Genomic DNA, 23,040 nt, shown 5'->3' on the forward strand with positions numbered 1-23,040 from the left:
CTGGTGATGTGGCTCAAGCAGTAGCGCACTGGCCTGGCATGCCTGCGGCCCGGGTTCGATCCTCCTTCTGGGCTGGGGATGTGGCTCAAGCGGTAGCGCGCTCGCCTGGCATGCGTGCGGCCCGGGTTCGATCCTCAGCACCACATACCAACAAAGATGTTGTGTCCGCCGAGAACTAGAAAATAAATAATAAAAATTCTCTCTCTCTCTCTCTCTCTCCTCTCTCACTCTCTCTTAAAAAAAAAAAAAAGAAACATTTTGCTCAAGGTCTACTCCTATAAATCAAAACTCCCACACACTAATTTACATAAAATGAGATGTGGGCCAATTTATGGGGCTAATAAGTCACTGCCGCTCAGACACGCCTGAAGTGATCAGGGAGATGATGGGTTTCATTGTGGATTCTGGTGAGAGTTTAGGGATTAGGAGTTCAGCCTGACCCTTGCACAGACTGGGGTGTACACTATTCTCCTTCATAAGCTGGGTCCATGGCAACAGGAGTCAGAAGCAACCACAACCCTGAGTCAAAACCAGCAATCAGGAACCTTTCATGTCCATCAGAACATAACTTCCTACCACACCTCCGACAGTCTCTATGTTTCCCTTATTTATTCCACTTTTATCATATCTCCCTGTCTTAGTTTTCTGTTGCTATAACAGAATACCTGAGATGCTTGTATCTTACAGTGCCAGAGACTGGGAAGTCCCAGGTTGAGGGACCATGTTTGGGGAGGGGCTTCTTATCCATAGGGACTCTCTGCAAGGTCCTGAGGCAATTCAGGCTACTCCATAGCAAGAAGGACACACAAAGAGCAAGAGCCAGACTGGCTTCTATGACAGATTCACTCTCAAGATAACCCACTAACCAATTAATCCATTAATTCATGGATTAATCCGCCCGTGAAGGCAAAGCCCTCATGACCTCATCATCTCTTAAAGGTCCCACCTCGTCCCACCTCCTAACCCCTAATGATGGGGATTAAATTCAGCCTGAGTTTTGCAGGAGATGTTAAAAACCACAATTCAAACCACTCCCTTTGGTCTTTTCCTCATGTCAGAGATGCAAGTGGCCACAGTCACTCCCCAAGCTTCTTTTAGTCATGGTTACATTTTTTCCCATCACGTATACAGTGAGATGAGGACAATCCAGAGAACTTTTCTTGGTAGGTTTTGTTGCAGGAGCAGGAGGCGCAGAGCTGTGGGCTTTGATGGCTTTATTTCCAGTTGGAAAGATGGCCTCGGTGGAGGACTTGTGCACTCCCGAGAGAGGCTTTTCCCTCTGATTCTGTAATTCACACTCCTAACAGGAGTAAGAACTGATGGTATTTGAGGTCCTGAGTTAGAAACCTCAATCACAAAAAGGTCATGACAGAATTAGCAACCGTTTATAAAACAGCCCCAAGAAACTAGACTTGGGTGCTTCGAAGGTGGAAGACTGAAGCTTTTCCAGAAGGCTTATAACAAATGTGGCATACTCAGTGGTCGGTGAAGAGTAGAGCTGAACCCAGTCCAGGCATAGGAGGTAGCTGGGCCCAGTGGATCTTCTCCACTGGAGGGTCTTGGATCCAGATGCGGCTGTTTCCTACTATAAGGGGCACCCAAATCATGCAGGAGAACTCAGAAAATGGTTGTTAAAGGCGGTAACCCTTGAACTACCGGGAAAGCAAGGGTTGTTGACTTTCAAGGCTGAGGGGACGGCACAAACCAAGGCAGCGGACACCTACAAATTTCTGTGCTCATTATACTGTTCATGCAAATCAGCTCTGAATCATTTGCCTCTATGAGCCCTGATTCTTTGTCTGTGAAATGGGGACAATAACGCTTGCCTGGCTACAGTAAGAGTTGTAACAATTAAATAAAGAATAGCAAATGGCTACCTGCACTGGGAAGTCCCATTATCATTATGAGAGAGAAGTGCCATACAGGACCCCGTGGTGACTCGACCCAGCAACAGCACCATGTGGCAGAATCCCACTGTGGCTTTACCACTAACTCGAGATTTTCCTTGACATATCCCCCTTTGGGCTTCAGTTGGCCTCTTCTGTAAAATTAGTGGCACAGAAACCAGGAACACTAACGTCTCTTCTGATACCAACCCTTTACTCCTAAGTCCCTTTTAAATCTTGTCACCAGTAACCAGCCCGGCGCGCCTGCCCCCAGACTACGTCTTTGTTCATTCCTAACCTTTACCTTGGCAGATTCCCCAAGCATTCAAACAACCCAAGGCATGCTTCCTGCTTTCCACCACCCCCTCTGCAGGTCACAGAGGCACAGACGCCAGCCCTTCCAGGGCTCAGCCAGGGACAGGCCTATCAGGCAGTTGCCATCAGCTGTTCCTCCCAGAGTTCAAGCGAAGTCCTGGGCAGAGGCCAGAGTTTGGTTTAGAGGTGCGCTGGGATGAAAGGCAACTGGAAGTGGAAGGCTCGGTCATTCGTTCATTAATTACGACTATAATTGAAGGTTTGTTCTGAAGAGTGATTCCTTTGAAATTACTTTCCATCAAACAGCGACTGTCACGAAGGAATCAGATATTCAGAGCCGTCTCTATTTCCTCAGCATGCGTAGTTTTTTTTCTAGGACTTGAGACTCAGTTCCAATCGGGCTCCACCTTTATGAATCTCTCTCACTCTTGCTTTAGAGGTAATTTGTTTATCTGGGTGTGAGTGCGGGTGCGAGCGCGCTCTTAACGTCTCCTTTATAAAAAAAAGAAAACCTGTACCATACCAAATACCCTGAGTGTGGGCTTTAATCTGGCCTTTTTCGGATGAATGGGACAAAGGAAAAATTCCTCAGGGAGATTAGAAGGACACCTGAGACGAATACCCACCTGATGACATGGGCCACACCTCCCGAGTTCAACTGGAAGGGAGGAAGCAAACTGGTATATTGATGTGGTTCTAAACAACAACAGTGTGTGCTGGCCCGAGGGCACTTTGGGATTGACCAAGAGGAAACACATGTTGCACAATGATATGATCTTGCTGGTACAGTTGTCAGAGAAGGGAACTCCCACAGCAAAGGGCATAAAACCATCCAGGGCTGTCTGGGGCGGCTCAGTTCTGTGGAGCCAGGGAGCAGAGCAGAGCCCAGCCCAGCCCCATACACAGATGGGACCATGAACTCCAGCCGCAGCTTTAGCCAAACCCCTTCAGCCGTTCTCCATGGCCCCAGAGGTGCCAGGACCCGGCCCGGGAGCTTCCCCCGGGCCCCCAGCGTGCACGGTGGAGCGGGGGGTGCCCACATCTCCCTTTCCTTCGCCACACCAAGCTGCCTGCCTCCTGGAGGGTCTTGGGGGTCTGGCAAAGGTGGCTCCCTCCTAAGTGGAAATGGGAAAGAGACCATGCAGAACCTCAATGACCGCCTGGCCTCCTACCTGGACAAGGTGCGCGCCCTGGAGGAGGCCAACATGAAGCTGGAGAGTCGCATCCTGCAGTGGCATCAGCAGAGAGACCCTGACAGCCAGCAGGATTACTCCCAGTACGAGGAAAACATCAGCCACCTGCAGGAACAGGTAAGGCGCTGTGTGACCCTGCAGCTTCCAGGTGGGGCTTCACCGCCAGGGCAAGGAAAGATCAGCTCAAAAGACAACTTCCAAGAAAGTAGCAGTGATTCAATTGCTCACAAAGATATTTGAGGCTATCTTCTTATTAGACCTTAAATATGGACTTGGGAAAGTCTGTTTGGTATAAATGATCTCCTGTGGGTCAGTTAAATGTAGAAAATGAAGGCAGACAAAAATGATAGAAGTGTTATAGACTTTTTAAAAAGTGAGACTCTGATATTTCACACAATAAGAAAAAAATCTAAGAAAACAAAATGAGGCAGCCAGCCACCCGTGCTGTATCACTTATGATCGACAATGGCACCGTAATGATAAGGGCTGGTATGCAGGTTGCACGCTCCATACACAAGGCACAGGAGAATATTTACTTTCTCATTACATCAGTTCTGCTCCACCTCAAATTCCTGGCGACACTGTGGCGATCCATCAACAAAAAGCTGAGTTACATTCTTTTGGAGATCATGCACAAAAGCCGTCACTCTACTAGCAGATATATCATCGTGACGTCCCTGAATATTCTTTTTTTTTGCAGGGGAGGGGGTTGCTAGATGATAAAGTTGCTCATGGTTCTGAGAATAGGATATTGCTAGGAGAAAATAGTAAAATGAGCATAGTTTTTAAAACACGAGAGTTGGGTGGGTATGGACATTCTTCAATAAGTAAATAACGAGTCAAACAAACATCGGAAAAGCAAACTCGTGAGTTCTGGGTCACTTGGCTAGAAGTAGAGGGAACCCAGTCATCTTACCGGTTATTCTTTTTAAAGCTGCTTAACTTCCCTCTTATATAAAACAGTCCCAGAAAATCCCTGTAAGATCATGACTTAACCTCCCACAGGAAGGGCATCACAGGCTCCTGATATTTATACCATGTTATTTCCCAACACTCAGCCATCCTTGCAAGCATGTAGAAAGGACCGATCAAGATAATATAAATCTGTCCTTGTAATGAACCCTAATTATTGAATAATCAGCCTAATAACTGACTGTGTAATTACCTTAACTATATAGTATATGGTTGTCTTTACCAAAAAAACAAGGTGACTCAACAGTCCTCCTCATGTTTCTTCATTTATTAAAGTTGCTTTGGTTTGAGAAGAGAGGGAATAGAAGACACTTGCCATTGGAGAGCTGAGGACATGAGTCCCAGAAGAAATGTGAAATTAGACCTGAGCACAGGATATATTAGCCAACGGAAGAGAGAAGGGAGGAAAGGAAGAGGAGCGAGGGAAACAATTAGTGAGCACTTCTTGTTCCCCAGGCATCATGTTGAGTGTTTAATATAAATATTTGTGGTAAGGGCTTTCTGCAATGATGGGATTGTCCCATGTCATTTGATTTAATTCTGACAGAGCTCTGTTAGGAAACTAAAACTTATAAAAGTGAAGTAGCTGCTGGCAAGAGGCAGAGTGGGATTCTAACTCAGATCTGTTTGCAAAGGCTTCATGATTTCCTTGTCATCCTGGGGTTGACTAGCCGACCTCATGCAAAACTGATATTTAGATAGGACTAATAAGTAAAATTCTTCACCTTTGCATTATTATTCAAAACATTTTGTATGCATCTCATTTAATCATCACAGCTCGGTGAAGCAGGTATTTTTATTTCAACTGAAGGAGACAGAGACTGAGTGTCTAAATTCTTTGGAATACAATCAAGAAAAGTAAGAAGGTATGATTATGAGGAGGGATCAACTAGTCCACCCTCAGATGGCCCAGAATTCTGGGTTTTAAGATTAAATGGAAAGCTTCTTCAGCTTCAAGTTCCACTCTTTTCTGGACTTTTTCTGAAGATGCATTTTCCTCCAGCTTTGAAGAAAGCAATGCTTTCTGTCCTGACTTCCCCCATCTGCAAGTGAGGAAACTGGCCCAAAGAGATCCCACAGTAACGTGAGTTTGGCACTATCCTGGTATTTAATGAAATTCTCGAGTAGATATAGCACTCTGCCCCACTTTGGACTGTTAAATATTACTCAAAAAGTCTATAAGATGTTGAATTCAAAAATTAATCCAATCCTTTTGAAACAAAGAATGGGACATACTCCTAGGAATACTCTACATAAAACAGGATTCCTGAGTAATTCTCAATGGTGCTATATTTAGCATTTTGGTTTATGGACAAAAATTCTATTTTTCTCTCCCTGGGAGATCACACACCCTGGAGCAACAATGTTATGCTAGCACACCAACTAGATTTTAAAAGAATGAACTCAGGGCTTTGGGGAGAAGCCAGGTGATTATTACAACATACAATGTAAAACCTGTGCCTCATGTATTATTTCTCAATCCATCCTCATCCATTTATGACCATGGAGGATGTCTCAGAAATAGTGGCATATTGTATTACCATATCTAGTAAACCTGGACTGTGGAAAATAGTTTTCAATCTGTTTTATATAAAGTACATTTCAGAGCCTATATTCATGAACCACAATAATGCTAGCTGGTGGGTTTTACAATGAATATATTATTGCTTTAACTCAGAAAAGTCAAATAAACCTGCCTGTGGTCTTTTAGTTTTTCTGATTCTGTGTTACATATAAAGCAAGATTTCCGAGTTGTCCTAGGAGTGTGTCAGATAGAATAAATCAACACACAGGAAATAAGGCTTACCTCAGGATCCCAGGCTTTGGGGTATGGAGTTATTCCTCATTTTGCATGAGTTTAGAGAATGCAAAGAATAAGGGTCATAGAAGAAAAGGCACTGGTAAGGATGTGACAAAGGAGCACTGTGGACGGGAGACAAAGAAAGATCTGCAGTTTCCTTTTTTAGAGCAAAAGAAAAAAATCATAGGACCATTTGGAATCCCACAAAGGGAAAAAAGAAATTTAGTGAGGAGCCAGCCTGGCAATGTCCACCATGAACAGCAAAAGTTGGAGGATGTGTTGCAACACATAAAACTTGACACTTTGTCCAATGCACACATCGACTCTAATTATGAAAGTTGTAAAATTATAAAAAGAAAATTGTACAATTGACATTTTCTGAACTAATTCCATTTCAGCTAATTTTTCAGTGTCTATGCAATATGCCCAGAATATGCTGTTTAACACCATTATTTTGTTTAATACCTTCCAAAATTCATGATTCTTTGATGAAGTGGCTATTATTCTTGCCATTTTTATGGATGAAGAAACTGAGGCTCAGCCAAACTTACTTTGGTGCTGGAGCAGAATCCCAGGTCTGCAGTCGGAGTGCAGATCCAGGGTTCTCACCACTTCTGAAGGCACCTATTATGCATTCATGATCCCAAATTCCAAGTAACCAGTGGAGCTTTCAATAGGACCAGAGTTTTAAAAGGTACCTTTGTATTGAGTTTGTCCTAAGAAAATGCTTTCTAAATAAAGGGATTAGCTGTAAAAATATAATGGCAATATCACAGGATTCTCTGACTCCAACTAAATTGTAGAAGTTTAGAGCAAGAACCCCTAAGGTCACCTATTTGTAGTGTAAACTTCTTATTTAACAAATTGTGAAACTGAAGCACAGGGAGTGAAATGTCTCACCCAAGACCACGTGAATGGTCAGAAAGAAAGAACCAAAGGACAGCTCCAGTTTGGGCACAATACTTGGCTAATACTTGGTACCAAAGTGGTAGCATACTTTGGAAAAATGAGGTTATCTTCCATTCCATTTCTCCAAGGACAGCGACATACATCAAATGTTCACTGTTTCTATGATCATAACACACTATATACACAATTGTCCAAGAAAACACCTCCAACAACAATTTTTTTTATATTTTTTAGTTGTCAGTAGATCTTTTATTCATTTATATGTGGTGCTGAGAATCGAACCCAGTGCCTCACACATGCTAGGCAAGCGCTCTACCACTGAGCCACAAGCCCAGCCCCTCCAACAACATTTTTTAAAGCAAACAAAAATCTATATAAATATCTAGTGAAAGTCTTTAACTGGAAGCTTTAACCCCAGAGAAGCTTATTAAGCATCTTCATTAGCTGGTAAAGAATTAGTTCAGTTAATGTTTTAATAGCTATCAGTGGGGCGTTCTCATGATGGACTACATTACAAGCACGGACACATGCCTGCGAGTTATGTATGTGGCTTTAGCACTCTGAGGGAAAAAACATATCATGTGATTATAATAATGAAATGCATTTAAAATCAGGGTTAGTGTCGCTCAATAACACTGATGGGAAATGTGAACATATCACAAGTAAGAATGATGGGCATCTAAAACCATCATTATTGTGCTTCAGGAGAGCTAATATTCACAATAAGAAACAACTCAGAGCCTAAGTTCCTTTTAACATCTCCTCATGAGGGACCGGAAGCAAAACCACAGGACCTGTTCATCACACTGAAAGCTGAAAGACATTCTGAACAATCTCTGTCCTTCCTCTTCCAAAAACCATTCTTTAAACAGTTGCGCCAACCCCAGCCTGACAAAACTCAATGTGAACAAAGGCAGGGAAACCAGCTGCAGATCTTGTCCTGGCTATAAAATCATCTGTGCTTTGTACCTAGTCCGTGCTCAGTAAATATGGGCTGATTTGATTCTCATTGTTCCACTGAGGAAAAAGAAGTTGTCTTTGCTGACAAGTCACAAACCCAGGAAATGAGAGGGCAGACATACAGCTGTCAGAGCCAGGCACAGTAGTGCACAGCTGTAATCCCAGCAACTCAGGAAGCTGAGGCAGGAGAATCAGAAGTTCAAAGCCAGCCTCAGCAACTGAGTGAGACCCTGACTCCAAATTCAAAAAAACAAACGAAAAGGACTTGGGGTGGTTCAGGGGTAAAGCATCCCCTGGGTTCAATCGCTGGATGTGTAACCGACGTGATTCTGCAATCTGCATTTGGGGTAAAATTGGGAGTTCATAACCCACTTCAATCTAATGTATGAAATATGATATGTCAAGAGCTTTGTAATGTTGTGAACAACCAATAAAAAAATAAAAAATTAAAAAAAAAAAAAACCAAAAATATAAAGAGAAAGAAAAGAAAAGAAAAGAAATGCAGTCGTCAGTTGTGGGTCTACCGGACTGAAAAAATTCTCGGGGCGTGTTTTCCAGATAGTGGACGGCAAGATGACCAATGCTCAGATGGTGGTTCTCATCGACAATGCCAGAATGGCAGTGGATGACTTCAGTCTCAAGTAAGTTCCTTTTTCACAGGGTTTTGTGGGGTTTTGTTTATTTCCTTTACAAAAGGAAAACTCACCTTGCCGTTAGTCACACCTGAAATCTCACTGGGTTATAATTAAAAGCTGAAATGACGACAAATTCCATGTGCAGTACTTGAATGAACCTTTGTTTCAACAAACCAGACATAAAACACAGTATAGAGGGGAAAAATCTGACTATGAACCAAGAATTAGGTGATGCTAGAGTTATTCATTTTAAGTATGATAATGTTATTGTGCTTACTTTTGAAAGATGCATTCTGAAGCATACAGGATTAAAATGTCATATGTCTATAAGTCTATAATTCACTGTGAAAAAAATATAGCAATTAATAATGATGAAGCAAGTTGGCAAAATACTGACCATTGCTCAAGATAGGCGGTGGGCGTATGGCAATTTATTATTCTTTTCTCTCTACTCAATTAGAAAAAATGGACATTGAGTCACTATAATAGAAAAGTAGAGATTTGTCAAGAGCTTTGTAATGTTTTGAACAACCAATAAAAAAAAATAAAAAAATAAAGTTTCATTTTAAAAGACAAAAAAAAAAGAAAAGTAAGAGTGTGAAATCGACATACAAAGGACATCCTGTGTGCATTCATTTGTTCTGATTAAACCTAAAATGTCAGATATTCACGTCTCAACGAAGGCAGATCCTTACCAAGCCCATGGCCTTCCAACAACAGGTGTGTTCTTCCCTTCCTTCCAACCAAAGGTATGAAAATGAACACTCCTTTAAGAAAGACTTGGAAATTGAAGTCGAGGGCCTCCGAAAGACCTTGGATGATCTGACCATTGTCACAACAGACCTGGAACAGGAGGTGGAGGGAATGAGGAAAGAGCTCATCCTCATGAAGAAGCACCATGAACAGGTAGGACTGCCCAGGGACCCCCAGTGCTCAGCTGAGCTCTCTCCCTGCACGGTTCAGGGTGATCCGATAACCAAAGAAGAAACCACCCGAATGCCAGTCCTGTTGACCTTATGCCCAAATAACTATGAAGAATCACATGAGTACCTCATTTTTCCAGTTTCAAGGTTACCTACCCAGATGTCAAACACAACCACCAAAATTAACAATGACTTGGCCAACAGTTTCATTAACACACAATGTTTACCTTGACCTTTTTGTTAATATGATACTGTAAGAATGAATGTGTGAAGCTGAACTTTACTGGCCAAACATGCGGCAAATTGGAGGACAGTAGAATAAAGAGAATCTGCTATGCACCAAAGTAAAATGACTAATGGCAAAAATTAAGGATCCCAATTTCCGGAAGTATTTAGCTGACTTTTAAAGAGTTACCATTCATTTCAAGTCCCTGAGACTGATAAAATGATAGAAAAACAATCCCCATTTTTGGCAAACAACATTGCTTCCGAACATCAAAGAGCCCAGTTTCCTAAGAGCTGGTTAGACGATGATTATTAATTAAACCTTTCTTGCAGCTGCTTGGCTTTTAGGAAATCCTACAGAAGCATACACAGAGATCTTAGAAGCCTCTACACCTTTCAATTACTAAACTCCACCTTCTGGTTACTGAACTGCTTCCCAAAAGCTTTGGTCTAAAACCTAGAATATTCCATTGCTTAGCTGTACAGTCACTTCACCAATGAACAATTCCTGCAGAGGAATTAATATTTTAGGTAGGCATAATGGTTTCTGAAATATTTTCCAACAGAGACTAAGTCAGTAATTACAGAAGACGTTTGATTACCTGTCTGTGCTATTCTTTATTTTATAAAATTATTAGGGGGGAAAAAAGTAAATAATGTTTTGTCATCAACAATAATTGAGAAACCAAACCACACGGGCAAAAGTGTAGCAACCACATCAGCTGAAATGTTTTCAAGATCCATTTACCTCTGCCAATCAACACAAATTCCAGCCTTCTGGTTGGCATAGCTGGTTGATATTTTTTTTTCTCTATTGTTAAACAGGAACTGAGGGATCATCATGTGCCAAATGACTTCAATGTCAATGTGAAGGTGAATACAACTCCCGGAGAAGATCTGATCAAGGTCTTGGAGGATATGAGGCAGGAATATGAGCTTATAATAAAGAAGAAGCATCAAGACTTGGATACTTGGTTTAAAGAGCAGGTAAATGAAAGGTGGCCAGACTCCCCAGAGGTTCAGTTCCACGTGGCCCCCATGCTGATACCTCTGCCTATGCTTGGTCTCACAGTCAACGGCCCTATCCCAAGAGACAGCCAGTCCAGCTGCTGTGCAAGGCAGCCCAAGTGACATCCACGAGCTGAAGCGCACTTTCCAGGCCCTAGAGATTGACCTGCAGACACAGCACAACAGGGTAAGTGGGAGCTAGGAAAACCTGGGTCCTGTACCACCTCCTCCTCAAAGTCTTCCTCCACCTCTCTCCTGGGCCCCAACACCCCCACTCCCCTTGGGACATCTCTCACTCTCTACTCTCCATCCAAATTGTTCACGATGAGAATGATAATAAGAGCTTCATTTATAGTGTGCAGATGGTGCCAGATGTCAGGCTAGGTGCCTCATTATTTTAAGTGTAGTTAATCCTCACATTAGCCTTTCTAGGTAGGTCTTAGCATCTCCATTTTAGAGACCAGGAAGCCAAAGCTCTAGGCAGTTAAGCAAGTTGGCCAACAACTCGTAAATTAACCATGGTGAAACTACGTGGTGTTAGAAGAATAGTGACTCTAGATCCCCAAAATCTCTATCAGTGCTCTCTCCACTTAGAACCAGGCTAACCCCCCAAACTCTAACACAGAGAAATTCCAATGCCAACATGATAGGTCGCAAATCCAGGCTTGGCAACTCCAAAGTACTGCTCTATTCTTTATGTATTTGTCTTATCATCCAGCAAACTATAAGTTACCATGTCTAAGTCATTTCTAAGTCATTTCTATCATTTATAGTTTTGTAAAATGCATTGTAAGGGGGGTCATAATCGTTCAAAATTCTTTGATTCCCTTCATAGCCTACTGAAATCTGATCATTCATCAATATAACTCCCGAGTGCCATTCGCTTCTCCATCTTAAGAGCCCATACTTAGTTCATTTGTCTCACAGGTGCACATGGTAAATGAAGTCACGTTTTATGAATCAGTGATGGTGAGCGGACCCTAAACATAGCCACTGTTGAGATGACAATAATGAGCTCAGCAGTATGTGTAGCATGGTGTTTTGCAGCTTTCTAGACAATTTAACCCACATCATTTCACCACACCCTTGTGATGTCAGAGAAGCATTTAGACCATTGTCATGCATTCTCCTACTTGACACTGTTTTAAAATCTGAGGACTTGATAATAAAGGAGTCAGCACCCTTCATCCAGACAATAAATGGGCAAATCATCAAAATAGGTTCTTGTTAGGTGGAAAAAAAAATCTCAACAATGAAATGAAGCATGCTAGATATGGCAGAGAGGAAAACTTCCATTTTAAAGCAAGGTAGTCATGAAAGGTTTTACTGTTCAGGCTGCACAAAGGCCTGAAAGACATAAGGAGGTGGTTTATGTAGCGATGGGAGGGGTTAAGGTCAGTATTCCAGGTGAAGGGAACAACAAACGCTGAAGACACAAGTATGTCCTATAGGTTGGAGGAATAGTGGAGAAGTCAGTGTGGCTACAGGGACTGAATGAAAGGAAGAGAAGAGAAAATTAAGGGAGTAAAAGGGAGAGGGCAGAAGGGAGAGGAGGCCATGGCATCATGATGGCACCTGGACTTTGTACGCTACCTTGGAGCAGGACAGACAGGAATTCATTTCAGCTAGCACAGGCAACTCTTTGAAGAACTTTGCTGTAGGTGAAGAACAACAGAAGAATAGTATAGGACACTTGCATTAGTTTGGATGGTGGTTGGAGACAGATATCTGAAATAAGGTGAGAATAATTGAACAGAGCAGAGAATCGCATCTAACATGCAAGATGGCGGGCCATCGCGGAGATCATGGAGCACAAGTAGTTCATGCATCACAACAGGAGGAAAGTGAGCCCCTGGACACAGATTCAAGTTTGTGGTTGGAAGTAACGGCAGGAGACTCTGGGAGTGCTCTCCTAGTGCTTTCATCTCCTCCAGGATTCTGAGAAGTGAGTGAGTTCATGGACTGAAAGAAAGGTTGGAGAGAAGGGAGGTTTGAGGACAGAGAAGAAGGAAGGAAATACCGCTCTGGGAGGAGACAGGGTGACTACGCTAGAAACCCATGGTTTCTTATCCAGGCAGCATTAAGGGCCCCCTGAAAATTAAGCAGCCATTAAAGTGGGAGAATCCAATGCAGTTAAAATTTTCTCTTCAAGATTAAACTTGCTCCAGAAAAGCAGGTATTAAATCCAAACAGAAAATAGACTTGAGTTCGGTCTTTCATAACCTGGCCCAGAAACTTCATTCTGCAGTTCTGGAATTTCCTCAAAAATGATCATTTTTTTTTTTACCACTGTGAGAATCAGAAAGCATTACTTGAGACCAAGGTTATTAGATATACCAAGTTAAAATATAGGACACTTCAATTACCTTGAATGTTAGAAAGACACAGGGTTTTTTTCTATGTAGAAGCTTGTAATATTGCATCAATATTTGGGAAATGTTCATCCAAAAGCGTTATTTGTTGTTCATCTGTAATTTGAACTTTACACCATCACCCCTCCAGGAGTGCAGGGGACTGGCCAGGACCCCTTGGTAAAATGATTTTATGGACAGAAAATGACTTCAGGAGTCCCAACACCCAAGCCCCAAACCTGTAAGTCAACCTGATTCTCACCTCGGTGTCCCCAGCAGCTACCAGGACACCTAGCAGACTGGTTGACATATGCTAAATACTCAACAGGCCCACGCTGATGGACCTATCAAGCCATCAGCCAGTTAGCAAAAGAACTATCATCTCCTCTTTCAGAAATCTGCTTTGGAAAACATGTTGTCGGAGACCCAGTCTCGGTACTCCTGCCAGCTCCAGGACATGCAGCAGATCATCTCCCACTATGAGCAGGAGCTGATGCAGCTACGCCATGACCTAGAGCGTCAGAACAGTGAATACAAGGTGCTCCTGGGCATCAAAACCCACCTGGAGAAGGAGATTGCCACCTACCGCCAGCTCCTGGATGGGGAGAGCAACGGGTGAGGCAAAGGCTGTGCAAAAGGCCTGTGGTACCCGCGTGTGCAAATGTGTGTGCACATTTGGCTTCTGTCTGCAATGGTCACTCTAGAGGAAAAGGGCTAATGCTGACTTTTTCTAGAAGATACCTATGTTCTAGATACCTAGGTTCTGTTTTATTAAGCAACAAATGGGAACTAGTCAGTAATGCTCCCTGGGTGCTAAGATTTGCATTCAGAACAATTTAAATGAGGATGTTGAAGTCTCTAGGGGAAAAAAAAAGAAAAAAGCCATGGTTTGGACTATTGTGTTTCCAGGTGGGAAAGCACACATTTTGGCTTAAAAGGACAGGAGAGGGAAGGGAGAATGTTTCAGTCTAAAAGCAGGAAAAGATTGATAAGAGAGAGAGAGAGCTAGATTTGCAATCTGATGTGTCTGGCAGAGCCAAGAAATAATAGCTGGACATAAAAAGGGCACATACAAACCAGGCAGAGTGGCACACACCTGTAAGCTCAGAACTTAGGAGGCCGAGGCAAGAGGATCACAAGTTCAAGGGCAGCCAGGGCAACGTAGTGAGACCTTGTCTCAAAAATGAAATAAAATGGGCTGGGGATGTAGCTCAGATTGAACCTCTGGGTTCAATCCCCAGTACTACAAAATTTAAAGGAGAGAGAGAGAGACAGACAGACAGACAGACAGAAAGGGGATTTTCAAAATACATAAATAAAATGTCATTGGACTAAACTGCGAAGTCTGAGAAGTTCAAGGTTTCCTGGCTTGAGACTCTAGAAGAGACCCTGGTGGAGGCCAGGACTTCAGCAGGCTGAAAGGAGGGAGGAGATGGTTTGGAAGACTTGTCCAGACCCCAGGGTTGCGGGGAGGCAACTGCCTTCCAGATGGAGGAGGGTTCTCCCGTGAACTCATGACCCTGAGACTGTGGAGCTCAATTACCTTCATCAAAGAGCTGAGAAGTTACACGCAGGCAACGGAAGTTGGTTCATCCCAAGGTTTTATGACCACTGTTAATACTAATGGGAGCTTTAACCTTTCTCACTTTAACAGGATGATGGAAGAATCGAAATCCAGCATGAAAGGTAAAAAGAATTCTTTCACTGTTTGAATTTGCTTTTTTAAAATGAATCTGTGTGTTTATCCGTTCTTTAAGTTGTCATGATCCTCAGGTATATTCCCAAGTGTCCCGTGTTCAACTTTTATTTGGCTCCCAAATAGCCAGGAATTATCAAAGAACTTAACAAATTAACTAATACAGAACAAAGGGAACTCTCCTATGTCCTCAACAAGTGCACAGTTTGAGTATCCCTTATTTAAAATGCTTGGAACCAAGAGTGTTTCAGATTTCATATTTTTGGGGGAATATTTCTATATACATAGTGAGATATGTTGATGAGACTCAAGTCCACATGCAAAATTTATACATATGGTCTGTAGGTAATTTTAAACGATATTTTAAGTAAGTTTTACCAAAGTTTGATGGTGTGGGATTTTCCACTGTGGCACTATGTCAAGTGCTCAAAATGTTTTGGATTTTTGCTCATTCCAGATTTCAGATTTTCAGATAAGGGATACTCAATCTGTATATGCAAAGTTCTTTATAAGCAGTGAAGTAGAGTAAAAGGATAATTAAGAGTATTGTGTCTCTGTTAAGTGATGGAGTCTGTTTACTAAACTCCTAAGAAATTAAGTCATCATTTCCCAAACTCACTTCTTTTGAACACTAATGCTCCGTGAGATTTGAATAGTGTATTATGAAAGACATGTTCTACGGCCAGATAAGGTTGGGCATGTTATGCACCATCACCCTCTTCTTGAATAGTCAGGTTGCATTTCAGTATGTTAAAGATGGGGACAGGGACTGCTGTGAGGGGAAAAAAGGAACAAGGAAGAAGAAGAAGAAATATCAAAAAGGTTTGCTTTAATTCAATAATCCCAAACATCTTTGACTTGGAAACCTATTTTCTCAGATTTTCATTAACACCTCACAGAAAAGTTTCAGGACTGTCCAGTCTGCAGCAAGTGGCAATTTCTAATTAGTTCATGATAAAATTGTTCCAAGATGTGAGCAATTCCTTAGAGTTGGACTAACCATCTCAGAACAGCTAGTCTAATGGCTGCCCTTTGGCAATATTTGATGGATGGTCCTTCAGCCTCTTCTTAACGCACATCCAGGGATGGGAAACTCAGTACTTGACGGGATAACCCAATCTGCTGTAGGAAAAGTTTGATTTTAGCAAAAGTTTCCCGTGTGTCTCTATTGATAATTTCAGCTATTCCCATTGGTCTAGAATTGCTTTATTGAAATGTCAATGAGGTACTTATTCAAATAAAAAATAGCTTTGAAAACAGTGGCCATGATAAACAGCCCTAGTTTCTCACCCCCGCAGAATCACACAGCATGCTTCCTAAAATGTGTATCCCAAAATGGCATTTAGTGCTCTGTAAACTCGCAGAATCTGTACTGCGAGAGCTACAAAACCTGCACAAACAGAAAGCACTCTTCCGGTGCTCGTGGCCAGAGGCGAGCTTCCGTATCGGGTACACGCAGGATGAAAGTCCTGATCTCCAGAGAGTGATGTTGTTCCCAGAAGGTGGAGGGAAAATCCTCCTTGGGGAGATCCCTATTCACTGCAGCAGAGCCCACCATATTGTTTAGTGATTATTTTGGAAGGCACAAGGGATTGCATGCAGGGGACTGAAAATGAGTATAGTTCAAATGGGGGGAAAACATGGCAGTGACCTCTCCGGTGCTCTCTCCTTCAGCATCTACAGCTCCAAAGATCAAGGCCATCACCCAGGAGAGCATCAATGGAAGAATAGTTCTTTCTCAAGTGAATGAGATCCAAAAGCATGAGTGAAACCAATATAATTTCTGCCTGTTGTAAAAACTATTTCCCCCCTATGGAAAGCCCTTGCCTAGATACTAATGGGTGAGTCTTAAAAGGTATCCTTGGAGTTATCAAAACTTTTTTTTTCTCCTCATAATGCTCTTGATATACTGTTGAACTTTTCAAAACAAAATATGAGTTTGCAAGCTAAAAACTCTGCTTTCCTAACTACGGTCTTCAGATTCCCATCAATGCGCCAATAAAACTCCACACAAGTTGCATCCTGTCTTTTCTTATGTCCCAAGGCAAGACGAGACCTCAAGGTCTAGTTCTAACAAGAGGTTCTCAGTGCATTGAAAGATCCATGGGGATCTTACCATATCAGATATGTCCTCAGTCCTCAGCAGCCAAACTCCAGGCAATATTGTTACCCTGAAGCTGGGCAGCCCAGGAAGGAGAGGTTGTTCACAAGGTTCACCAGGCTCTGCCAGCAGACAACGAAGGAGAAATAGAGAAAGGAGGTCCAGAAAAGTTTACCGAGAGCGTCAGATGACCAAAAATTATTCTATCTCACCTTTAAAAGAAGAAAAAGAATGACCTAAGAATGAATGGAAGCTTTGAAAGGAGATTCTGGGGATGATAGGACCTTGTTACAGATAGACATTAAAGCAGGGACTCACTCAAGATCTAAATTGCAAATATAAGGATCTAGAGCATTATGTTGAGCTGGATCCGTTCTGAGCTACAGACTGGACCATGTACCTCTGTCCTCTGAGAAGATGCCACCTTCTCCAATTCTAGGAGTGTGGACCACTACTCTGAATTTGTAGACAGGAGCACTGCTGGGGAGAAGGAAGTGGAAATCGACATAGCCTTTAAGACAGTCAGAATATTGTCCATGGAATCACAAGGATATTAACCACTTAGGAGACCATAGGCACAGGTTAGTCAGAATCTCCCATTTTATAGGCAAATACACTGAGGTTTAGAACAGTAAAGTTGTTTACCCAATACTGGCCTGGTGCTGCTGGGTCTACATTCTTGGCTCCTCCGGCAGTTATTAATCTAAAAGCGAGCATAGTCTAGTTCCATTATCATCTAACACATCTTAAAATCCATGTCTCAATACCCTGTTTGAAAGGGCTGCGTTTGGTATTTGCTGAACTGGGCATCTGTTAAAACTGGATTCATCCTGCCTTGAAGACAACAACTGGTATTTCTTATCCCTAATACTCAAAAGAAAAGCAGCCCCTAACAAACTCATGTTGAGCAAAAGGAACCCAGGATAATTACATCATTGCAAAAATGTGTCTTTGATTAAACTAAAATGTGTAAGTTCCCTGGTGTAAAATTATATTTATTTATATTTACTATGTGGCCATTTCAAAGAGGATCGAATATAACAAATACACAAACATGAGTTTTCTCTGTGCAATATTTGTCTGCAATAACCTTTGATGTTATTTGGGGGTAAGAATGGACCCAAATTAGACTTCATTAGTTCACTTCTTCTATTTTACTTGACTAAAAGAACTTCTTTAGATTGAGAAGTTACAAAAGTTTCCAAGAAGATCTAAAAATTAATTTTTCTCTATTTTAGCACTCACTTATTCTACTATTTTGGATGTTATTATCACTTTCTTAAAATCCAGAAAATGTGCATAAAATATACAGTTAGCCCTCAACACTCTCATATTGCACATTCATAGATTCAACCCAAACACAGATAGGAAAAATAATGGATCTGTACAGAACATGTACAGACTTTTATGTCTTATCATCATTTCCTAAAAATATAAAGCAGCTGTTTACACAGCATTTACATTGTGTTAGGTATTATAATTATCTGGAGATGAGTTAAAAAGTGTGTAGGTTATATGGAAATACTGTGCCATTTTATATAATGGACTTAAACATCCACAGATTTTTGGCATTCACCCTGGAACTAATCCCCTGCAAATACCGTGGGACGGCTTCACATACTCTTCTCAAGGTGAAGTGTGAGCGCTACTAGAAAAATCCCATGGAGAATATTAAAAAAGAATTTGACAAACTAAAGAGAAAGTTACAATTCCAGAACCAGAACACAATCAATAAGCTTCCATTTGCAATCATAGTTTATGTATGACTTGGTCATAGTAAACCATAACATGAATAGTTTTTCATTCAATGACCAAAATCTTCTTAAGGTCTTACTATTAATTTTCATTGTATCAATTAAATCATCACAGTTTTTCTCCGAAATTCATCAGTCAGCAAAATGGAGTGGTGATCACCCTATTGGTAAAGATTTGCCCCTATTTCTCTAAGGAGAGAGACGCAGAGAGAAATTAAACCACTTAAATACAGAGACAATTGTGTGAACTTTGGCTCTAGGTAACCTAGAATAACCTTTTCCCATGTTTAAATCAGCCCAAAATAAAATCTTTCAAAATACCCATTACAAATTGATTAAAGCTTGTATGTTCAGGTAAGTTATCAACCAAAGAAGTTTCTGTTTATATTTGGTTTTAACAAACATGCACCCAACCCACATAAAGGAGATGGTAATAAATTCTATTGTTTTCATTCCAGATATACTTTGAGTAAATAGCAATTATCCTTCTGTGAGCCAAAACCCAATTAAACAAATAATGGGATAATCTAGAGAAGTGTAAAGTATTATTACTTTGGAATTTAATGTTTATGTCAACATATTTACCTACAGTGCTTGGATCCATCTGATATTGCTCAATCCAATGAAATATATGCCTTTATAGATTATTATAAATAATATCTGGAATATCATTTTTACATACCTACCCTGTGGAAGACATGTGAAATTGGGAACTAAACTTCATAAAAATTCATTACTAAGGGATATAACGGTGGTGTGCTGGGCGGGGAGCTCATAAAGACAAAAGAGCAGCAACTGGAAGAGATAACAGGAAGGAGCTCAGGGGATTTCTTCAACTCAGGAGTTCTCACACTTGACTCCCCTAAGGATCACCTGGGGAGATGAAAATTCTAACGCCCAGGTCACAGTCTATGCCAATAAAATCAAGATTTTTTTGATGGTTGGGGCCCAGGCATTAATATAGTTCAACATAGATTCTCAGGACCTGGATTTGATCCCCATTATTGGAAAAAAATTTTTCACATTTAATTAATAAGTTTGAAGTTTGGGGACCTATTGCTTTACTTGCTTCAGGTAAGTGCTTTTCTTTTTTCTTTGCTAAGCTTTTCACGTTCCTAATCTTTTAATGGTTCCCATAAGAATTAATAAAACTAATAGAAAAATAAAAATCTCTGTCACATCACTCTCAAATGCTTGAGTTTCATTTTACAGAATTATAGAGAATTGATTCCAGGAAATACAGCTGAGTAAAATTTAGTTATAGTAAGACAAATAGAGCCAGGTGTGTTGATGCACACTTGTAATCCCAGCTACCTGAAAGGCTGAGGCAGGAGAATCACAAGTTCAAGGCCAGTTTAGGCAACCTAGGGAGAACTCTATCTCAAAATAAAAGGAAAATAATTTAAAGCTCAAAGAAGTAGGACAAATACTTCACTTTCAAAAAGTATTTCACAAAACTCTGCAAACATACTTTGACCTAATTTTAGCAAAATATCTTCCACGTACATAATCAAATATTTGGTCAAGATGTTGCTTTCCTATAATCATTTTCTATGATGAAAATTTCCTGTGTTGTTTTAGCCTCCTCTTAAATTGTTTTCACAGCAAAGTAAATAGTAGCATTTGCAAATAAGAAACTATTAAGGAATACATCTCTAACCCAAGTGACTAAAAGAATTAATTGGGGGAATATATAAGCAATTATTTCCTTAAAGAAATACCAGGTTGTTTAATTATTTCCCAAATGCATATTTTATATTTCTCTAATAGTTCATTCAGGCTTCACATGTATTTTTTAAATGTTGACATTAAAAGAAAATGTAAGGCTGGGGATATAGCTCAGTTGGTAGAGTGCTTGCCTTGCATTCACAAGGCCCTGGGTTCAATCCCCAGCACCACAAAAAAATTATTACTTTGGAATTTAATGTTTAACAAAAAAAAAAGAAAAAAAGAAAGAAAGAAAATGTAGACATCAACTTATTGAACCTTCTTGTTTGAGAGATGAAGGGCTAAAACATAGAAAGATTAGCTAAGCCCTAACTCCATTCCAGCATCTTCAGGACATGAAGATGGAAACATCAGAATTGGGCGGGGGAAGGGGTGGATAAAAAGCATGATGTATTTTTAAAAACTCATAGCAAATTAAAAATAACAGTTCCAAATGTATGAACTATTGAAAAGTCCCAATAAGGTATGTACTCCAGCTGAAACCAATAACTGCAAGAATAAAATAAGCCTGGGGTAAGTACTAAAGATTGAATTGTTTTTGTTTTCTTTACAGTCGGTCTTAAAATATTTAACATAGACTAAATTTAACATATGGTCAGTCTTTAAAAGTTTATTTTATGTGAAAGAGTATAGCAAACCATTTTGGGGGATAAAATAACATAAAATCCATAATATTTTAAGGACATTAAGCAACATTATACCATATTTACACATTTACCTATTTAATCTTTAACAACAGAAAATGGCACTAAATAATAGCATTATTATCTGAGTATGCCATAGATATTGATGGCCCCAATGAATTCATACCATAAGTATTTATGCCCTTCTGTGCAATCCCACCCAAATTTTCTCTGGGTTTGAACATGTGACCCGATTTGACCAATGAAAATCAGAAAGCAGGATATAATCAGAGGCTTAATAAATGCTTGCATATTGGTGTTTCTCCTCTTAGAATGCGCCCTCTACAAGGCCAACTTCCATGCATGAAGTTCAATTACCCTGAGACCACCATACTGTGAGGAAGTCCAAGCTAGCCTCATGGAGGCGCCACATAAAGAAAAGTTGAAAAACCAACCAATAGTCGTAACTGAGCCTCCAGACACATGTCTGACTCGGGTCCAGCCATTCCAACTAGTTCTCAGTCATGCAAACCAAAAATCTGAGGCCCCAGACATCATGAAGCAAACATAAGCCATCCTCAAAAATCCCAAATTTGAAATTCTGATCCTCAGCAATGTGAACAAATGGTTGTTTTAAGCCAATAAGCTTGGGGATAGTTTCTTATGTAACAGGGAATAAGTGCAGTGGAGTGAAGAGTCTATTACTTGCCCAGTGACAATAGCTGACTTAAAGCTAAAATGTTGATTTACATTCCCATCAAACTGACCACCATTTTTAGTCATTTTAATATTGAAATGGACTAGTTCCATAACCACAGATGAAGCATCAAATCTTCCAAGAGAAAAGTCTACTCTCCTCAAAGATGGCAGAGAGTAATTCTATCAGGTACGTTCACAGCTCTTTTCTCTTCCTCTTCAGAAGAGGGGAACAACTGGTGTAGCTCCAAACCAAGGAGGAGGGACATCCCCTGCTCCTCACCAGAGCACATGGGGATGCCCAGATAAATTCTCTTGATATTTGAGTTTCGATTCCTTTTGACTCTGTACTTAAGTTCCTCATTCCGGAGACATTAACAATTTTCCTTTTAAATATTTATGCTTACAACATCACACAGAGTTTCACTGAAAGATGATCAGGTTTCCACATAGGTAAGCAATGTTTCCTTCCCCGAGATGATAGATAAGTTCTTTCCAGGTTAAGATGGCCATGACTACCAGATAGCTCCCAGTTATATATTTAATAAGTTGTTAAGACCCTGGACTATAACTCATTCATTATAGGCATGATTCTTCACAATGATGTACTCTTAGATGTTCTTTAATCAATAAATGCTTTTAGGATTTGGGGTGTGAACACATCCCCTGACGTGTTTATCACAACAATGTTAGTTTTCCAACTCATCTACATGCCTCAGTTCAACCCCATGTGTGACTCATCCCCATCTCATGTGTTCTATTACAACATCCACATGTCATCATCTTTCTGATGAGGACTAGAGAATTTCTAAAATATATCTGCACTGAGGTCATGCAAAAAGGAAAGACAGTGCCTCTGATGTACTTAACCATCTGATGACCTAACTATACTTGGTGGTTTTACTTAAGAACTTGTGTGTGTGTGTGTGTGTGTGTATGCGCACACTAATCATACTGTATATGGACTGTCCTACTCACCAAAACTTCTCTTTGAAATTTAAATGAGAATCCACTTAATAGAATTATGAGTCATCTCATAAAAACTACACATCTATTTATGCTAATTTCAAGGTATGCAGACACAACATAGCCCCCGAGCACGTGATATACACACACACATACTAGAAGAAATTCTAAAATAACAACTATCCCTTGACTGAGCTTTACATCATGATCTCATATAACATTTGTCACAACCCCGAAGGGCATCATTATCTTCACTTTATGACTAAGGAAACTGGGGCTCGGGTGGAGTACACCAACC

General features: G+C 40.8%; 1 protein-coding gene across 1 annotated transcript; it reads left to right on the plus strand.

Moving 5' to 3' along the window:
• Positions 1-3,036: 3,036 nt before the first annotated feature.
• Positions 3,037-16,894, plus strand: Krt23 (keratin 23). Its single transcript, XM_005321831.4, has 8 exons — positions 3,037-3,511; positions 8,595-8,677; positions 9,421-9,577; positions 10,645-10,806; positions 10,892-11,014; positions 13,573-13,793; positions 14,833-14,864; positions 16,549-16,894. The coding sequence occupies exons 1-8, from the start codon at positions 3,116-3,118 to the stop codon at positions 16,641-16,643; spliced, it is 1,269 nt and encodes a 422-aa protein (XP_005321888.1). The 5' UTR covers positions 3,037-3,115; the 3' UTR covers positions 16,644-16,894.
• Positions 16,895-23,040: the final 6,146 nt, after the last annotated feature.

The sequence above is a fragment of the Ictidomys tridecemlineatus genome, chromosome 3, assembly GCF_052094955.1.
Source record: "Ictidomys tridecemlineatus isolate mIctTri1 chromosome 3, mIctTri1.hap1, whole genome shotgun sequence".
NCBI lineage: Eukaryota > Metazoa > Chordata > Mammalia > Rodentia > Sciuridae > Ictidomys > Ictidomys tridecemlineatus.

Excerpts from the sequence above, each read along its gene's own strand:
- Krt23 (XM_005321831.4), top strand. The coding sequence starts at position 3,116 with ATGAACTCCAGCCGCAGCTTTAGCCAAACCCCTTCAGCCGTTCTCCAT. Across the intron at positions 3,512-8,594 it reads TCAGCCACCTGCAGGAACAG|ATAGTGGACGGCAAGATGAC; the intron begins GTAAGGCGCTGT and ends CGTGTTTTCCAG. Across the intron at positions 9,578-10,644 it reads TGAAGAAGCACCATGAACAG|GAACTGAGGGATCATCATGT; the intron begins GTAGGACTGCCC and ends ATTGTTAAACAG.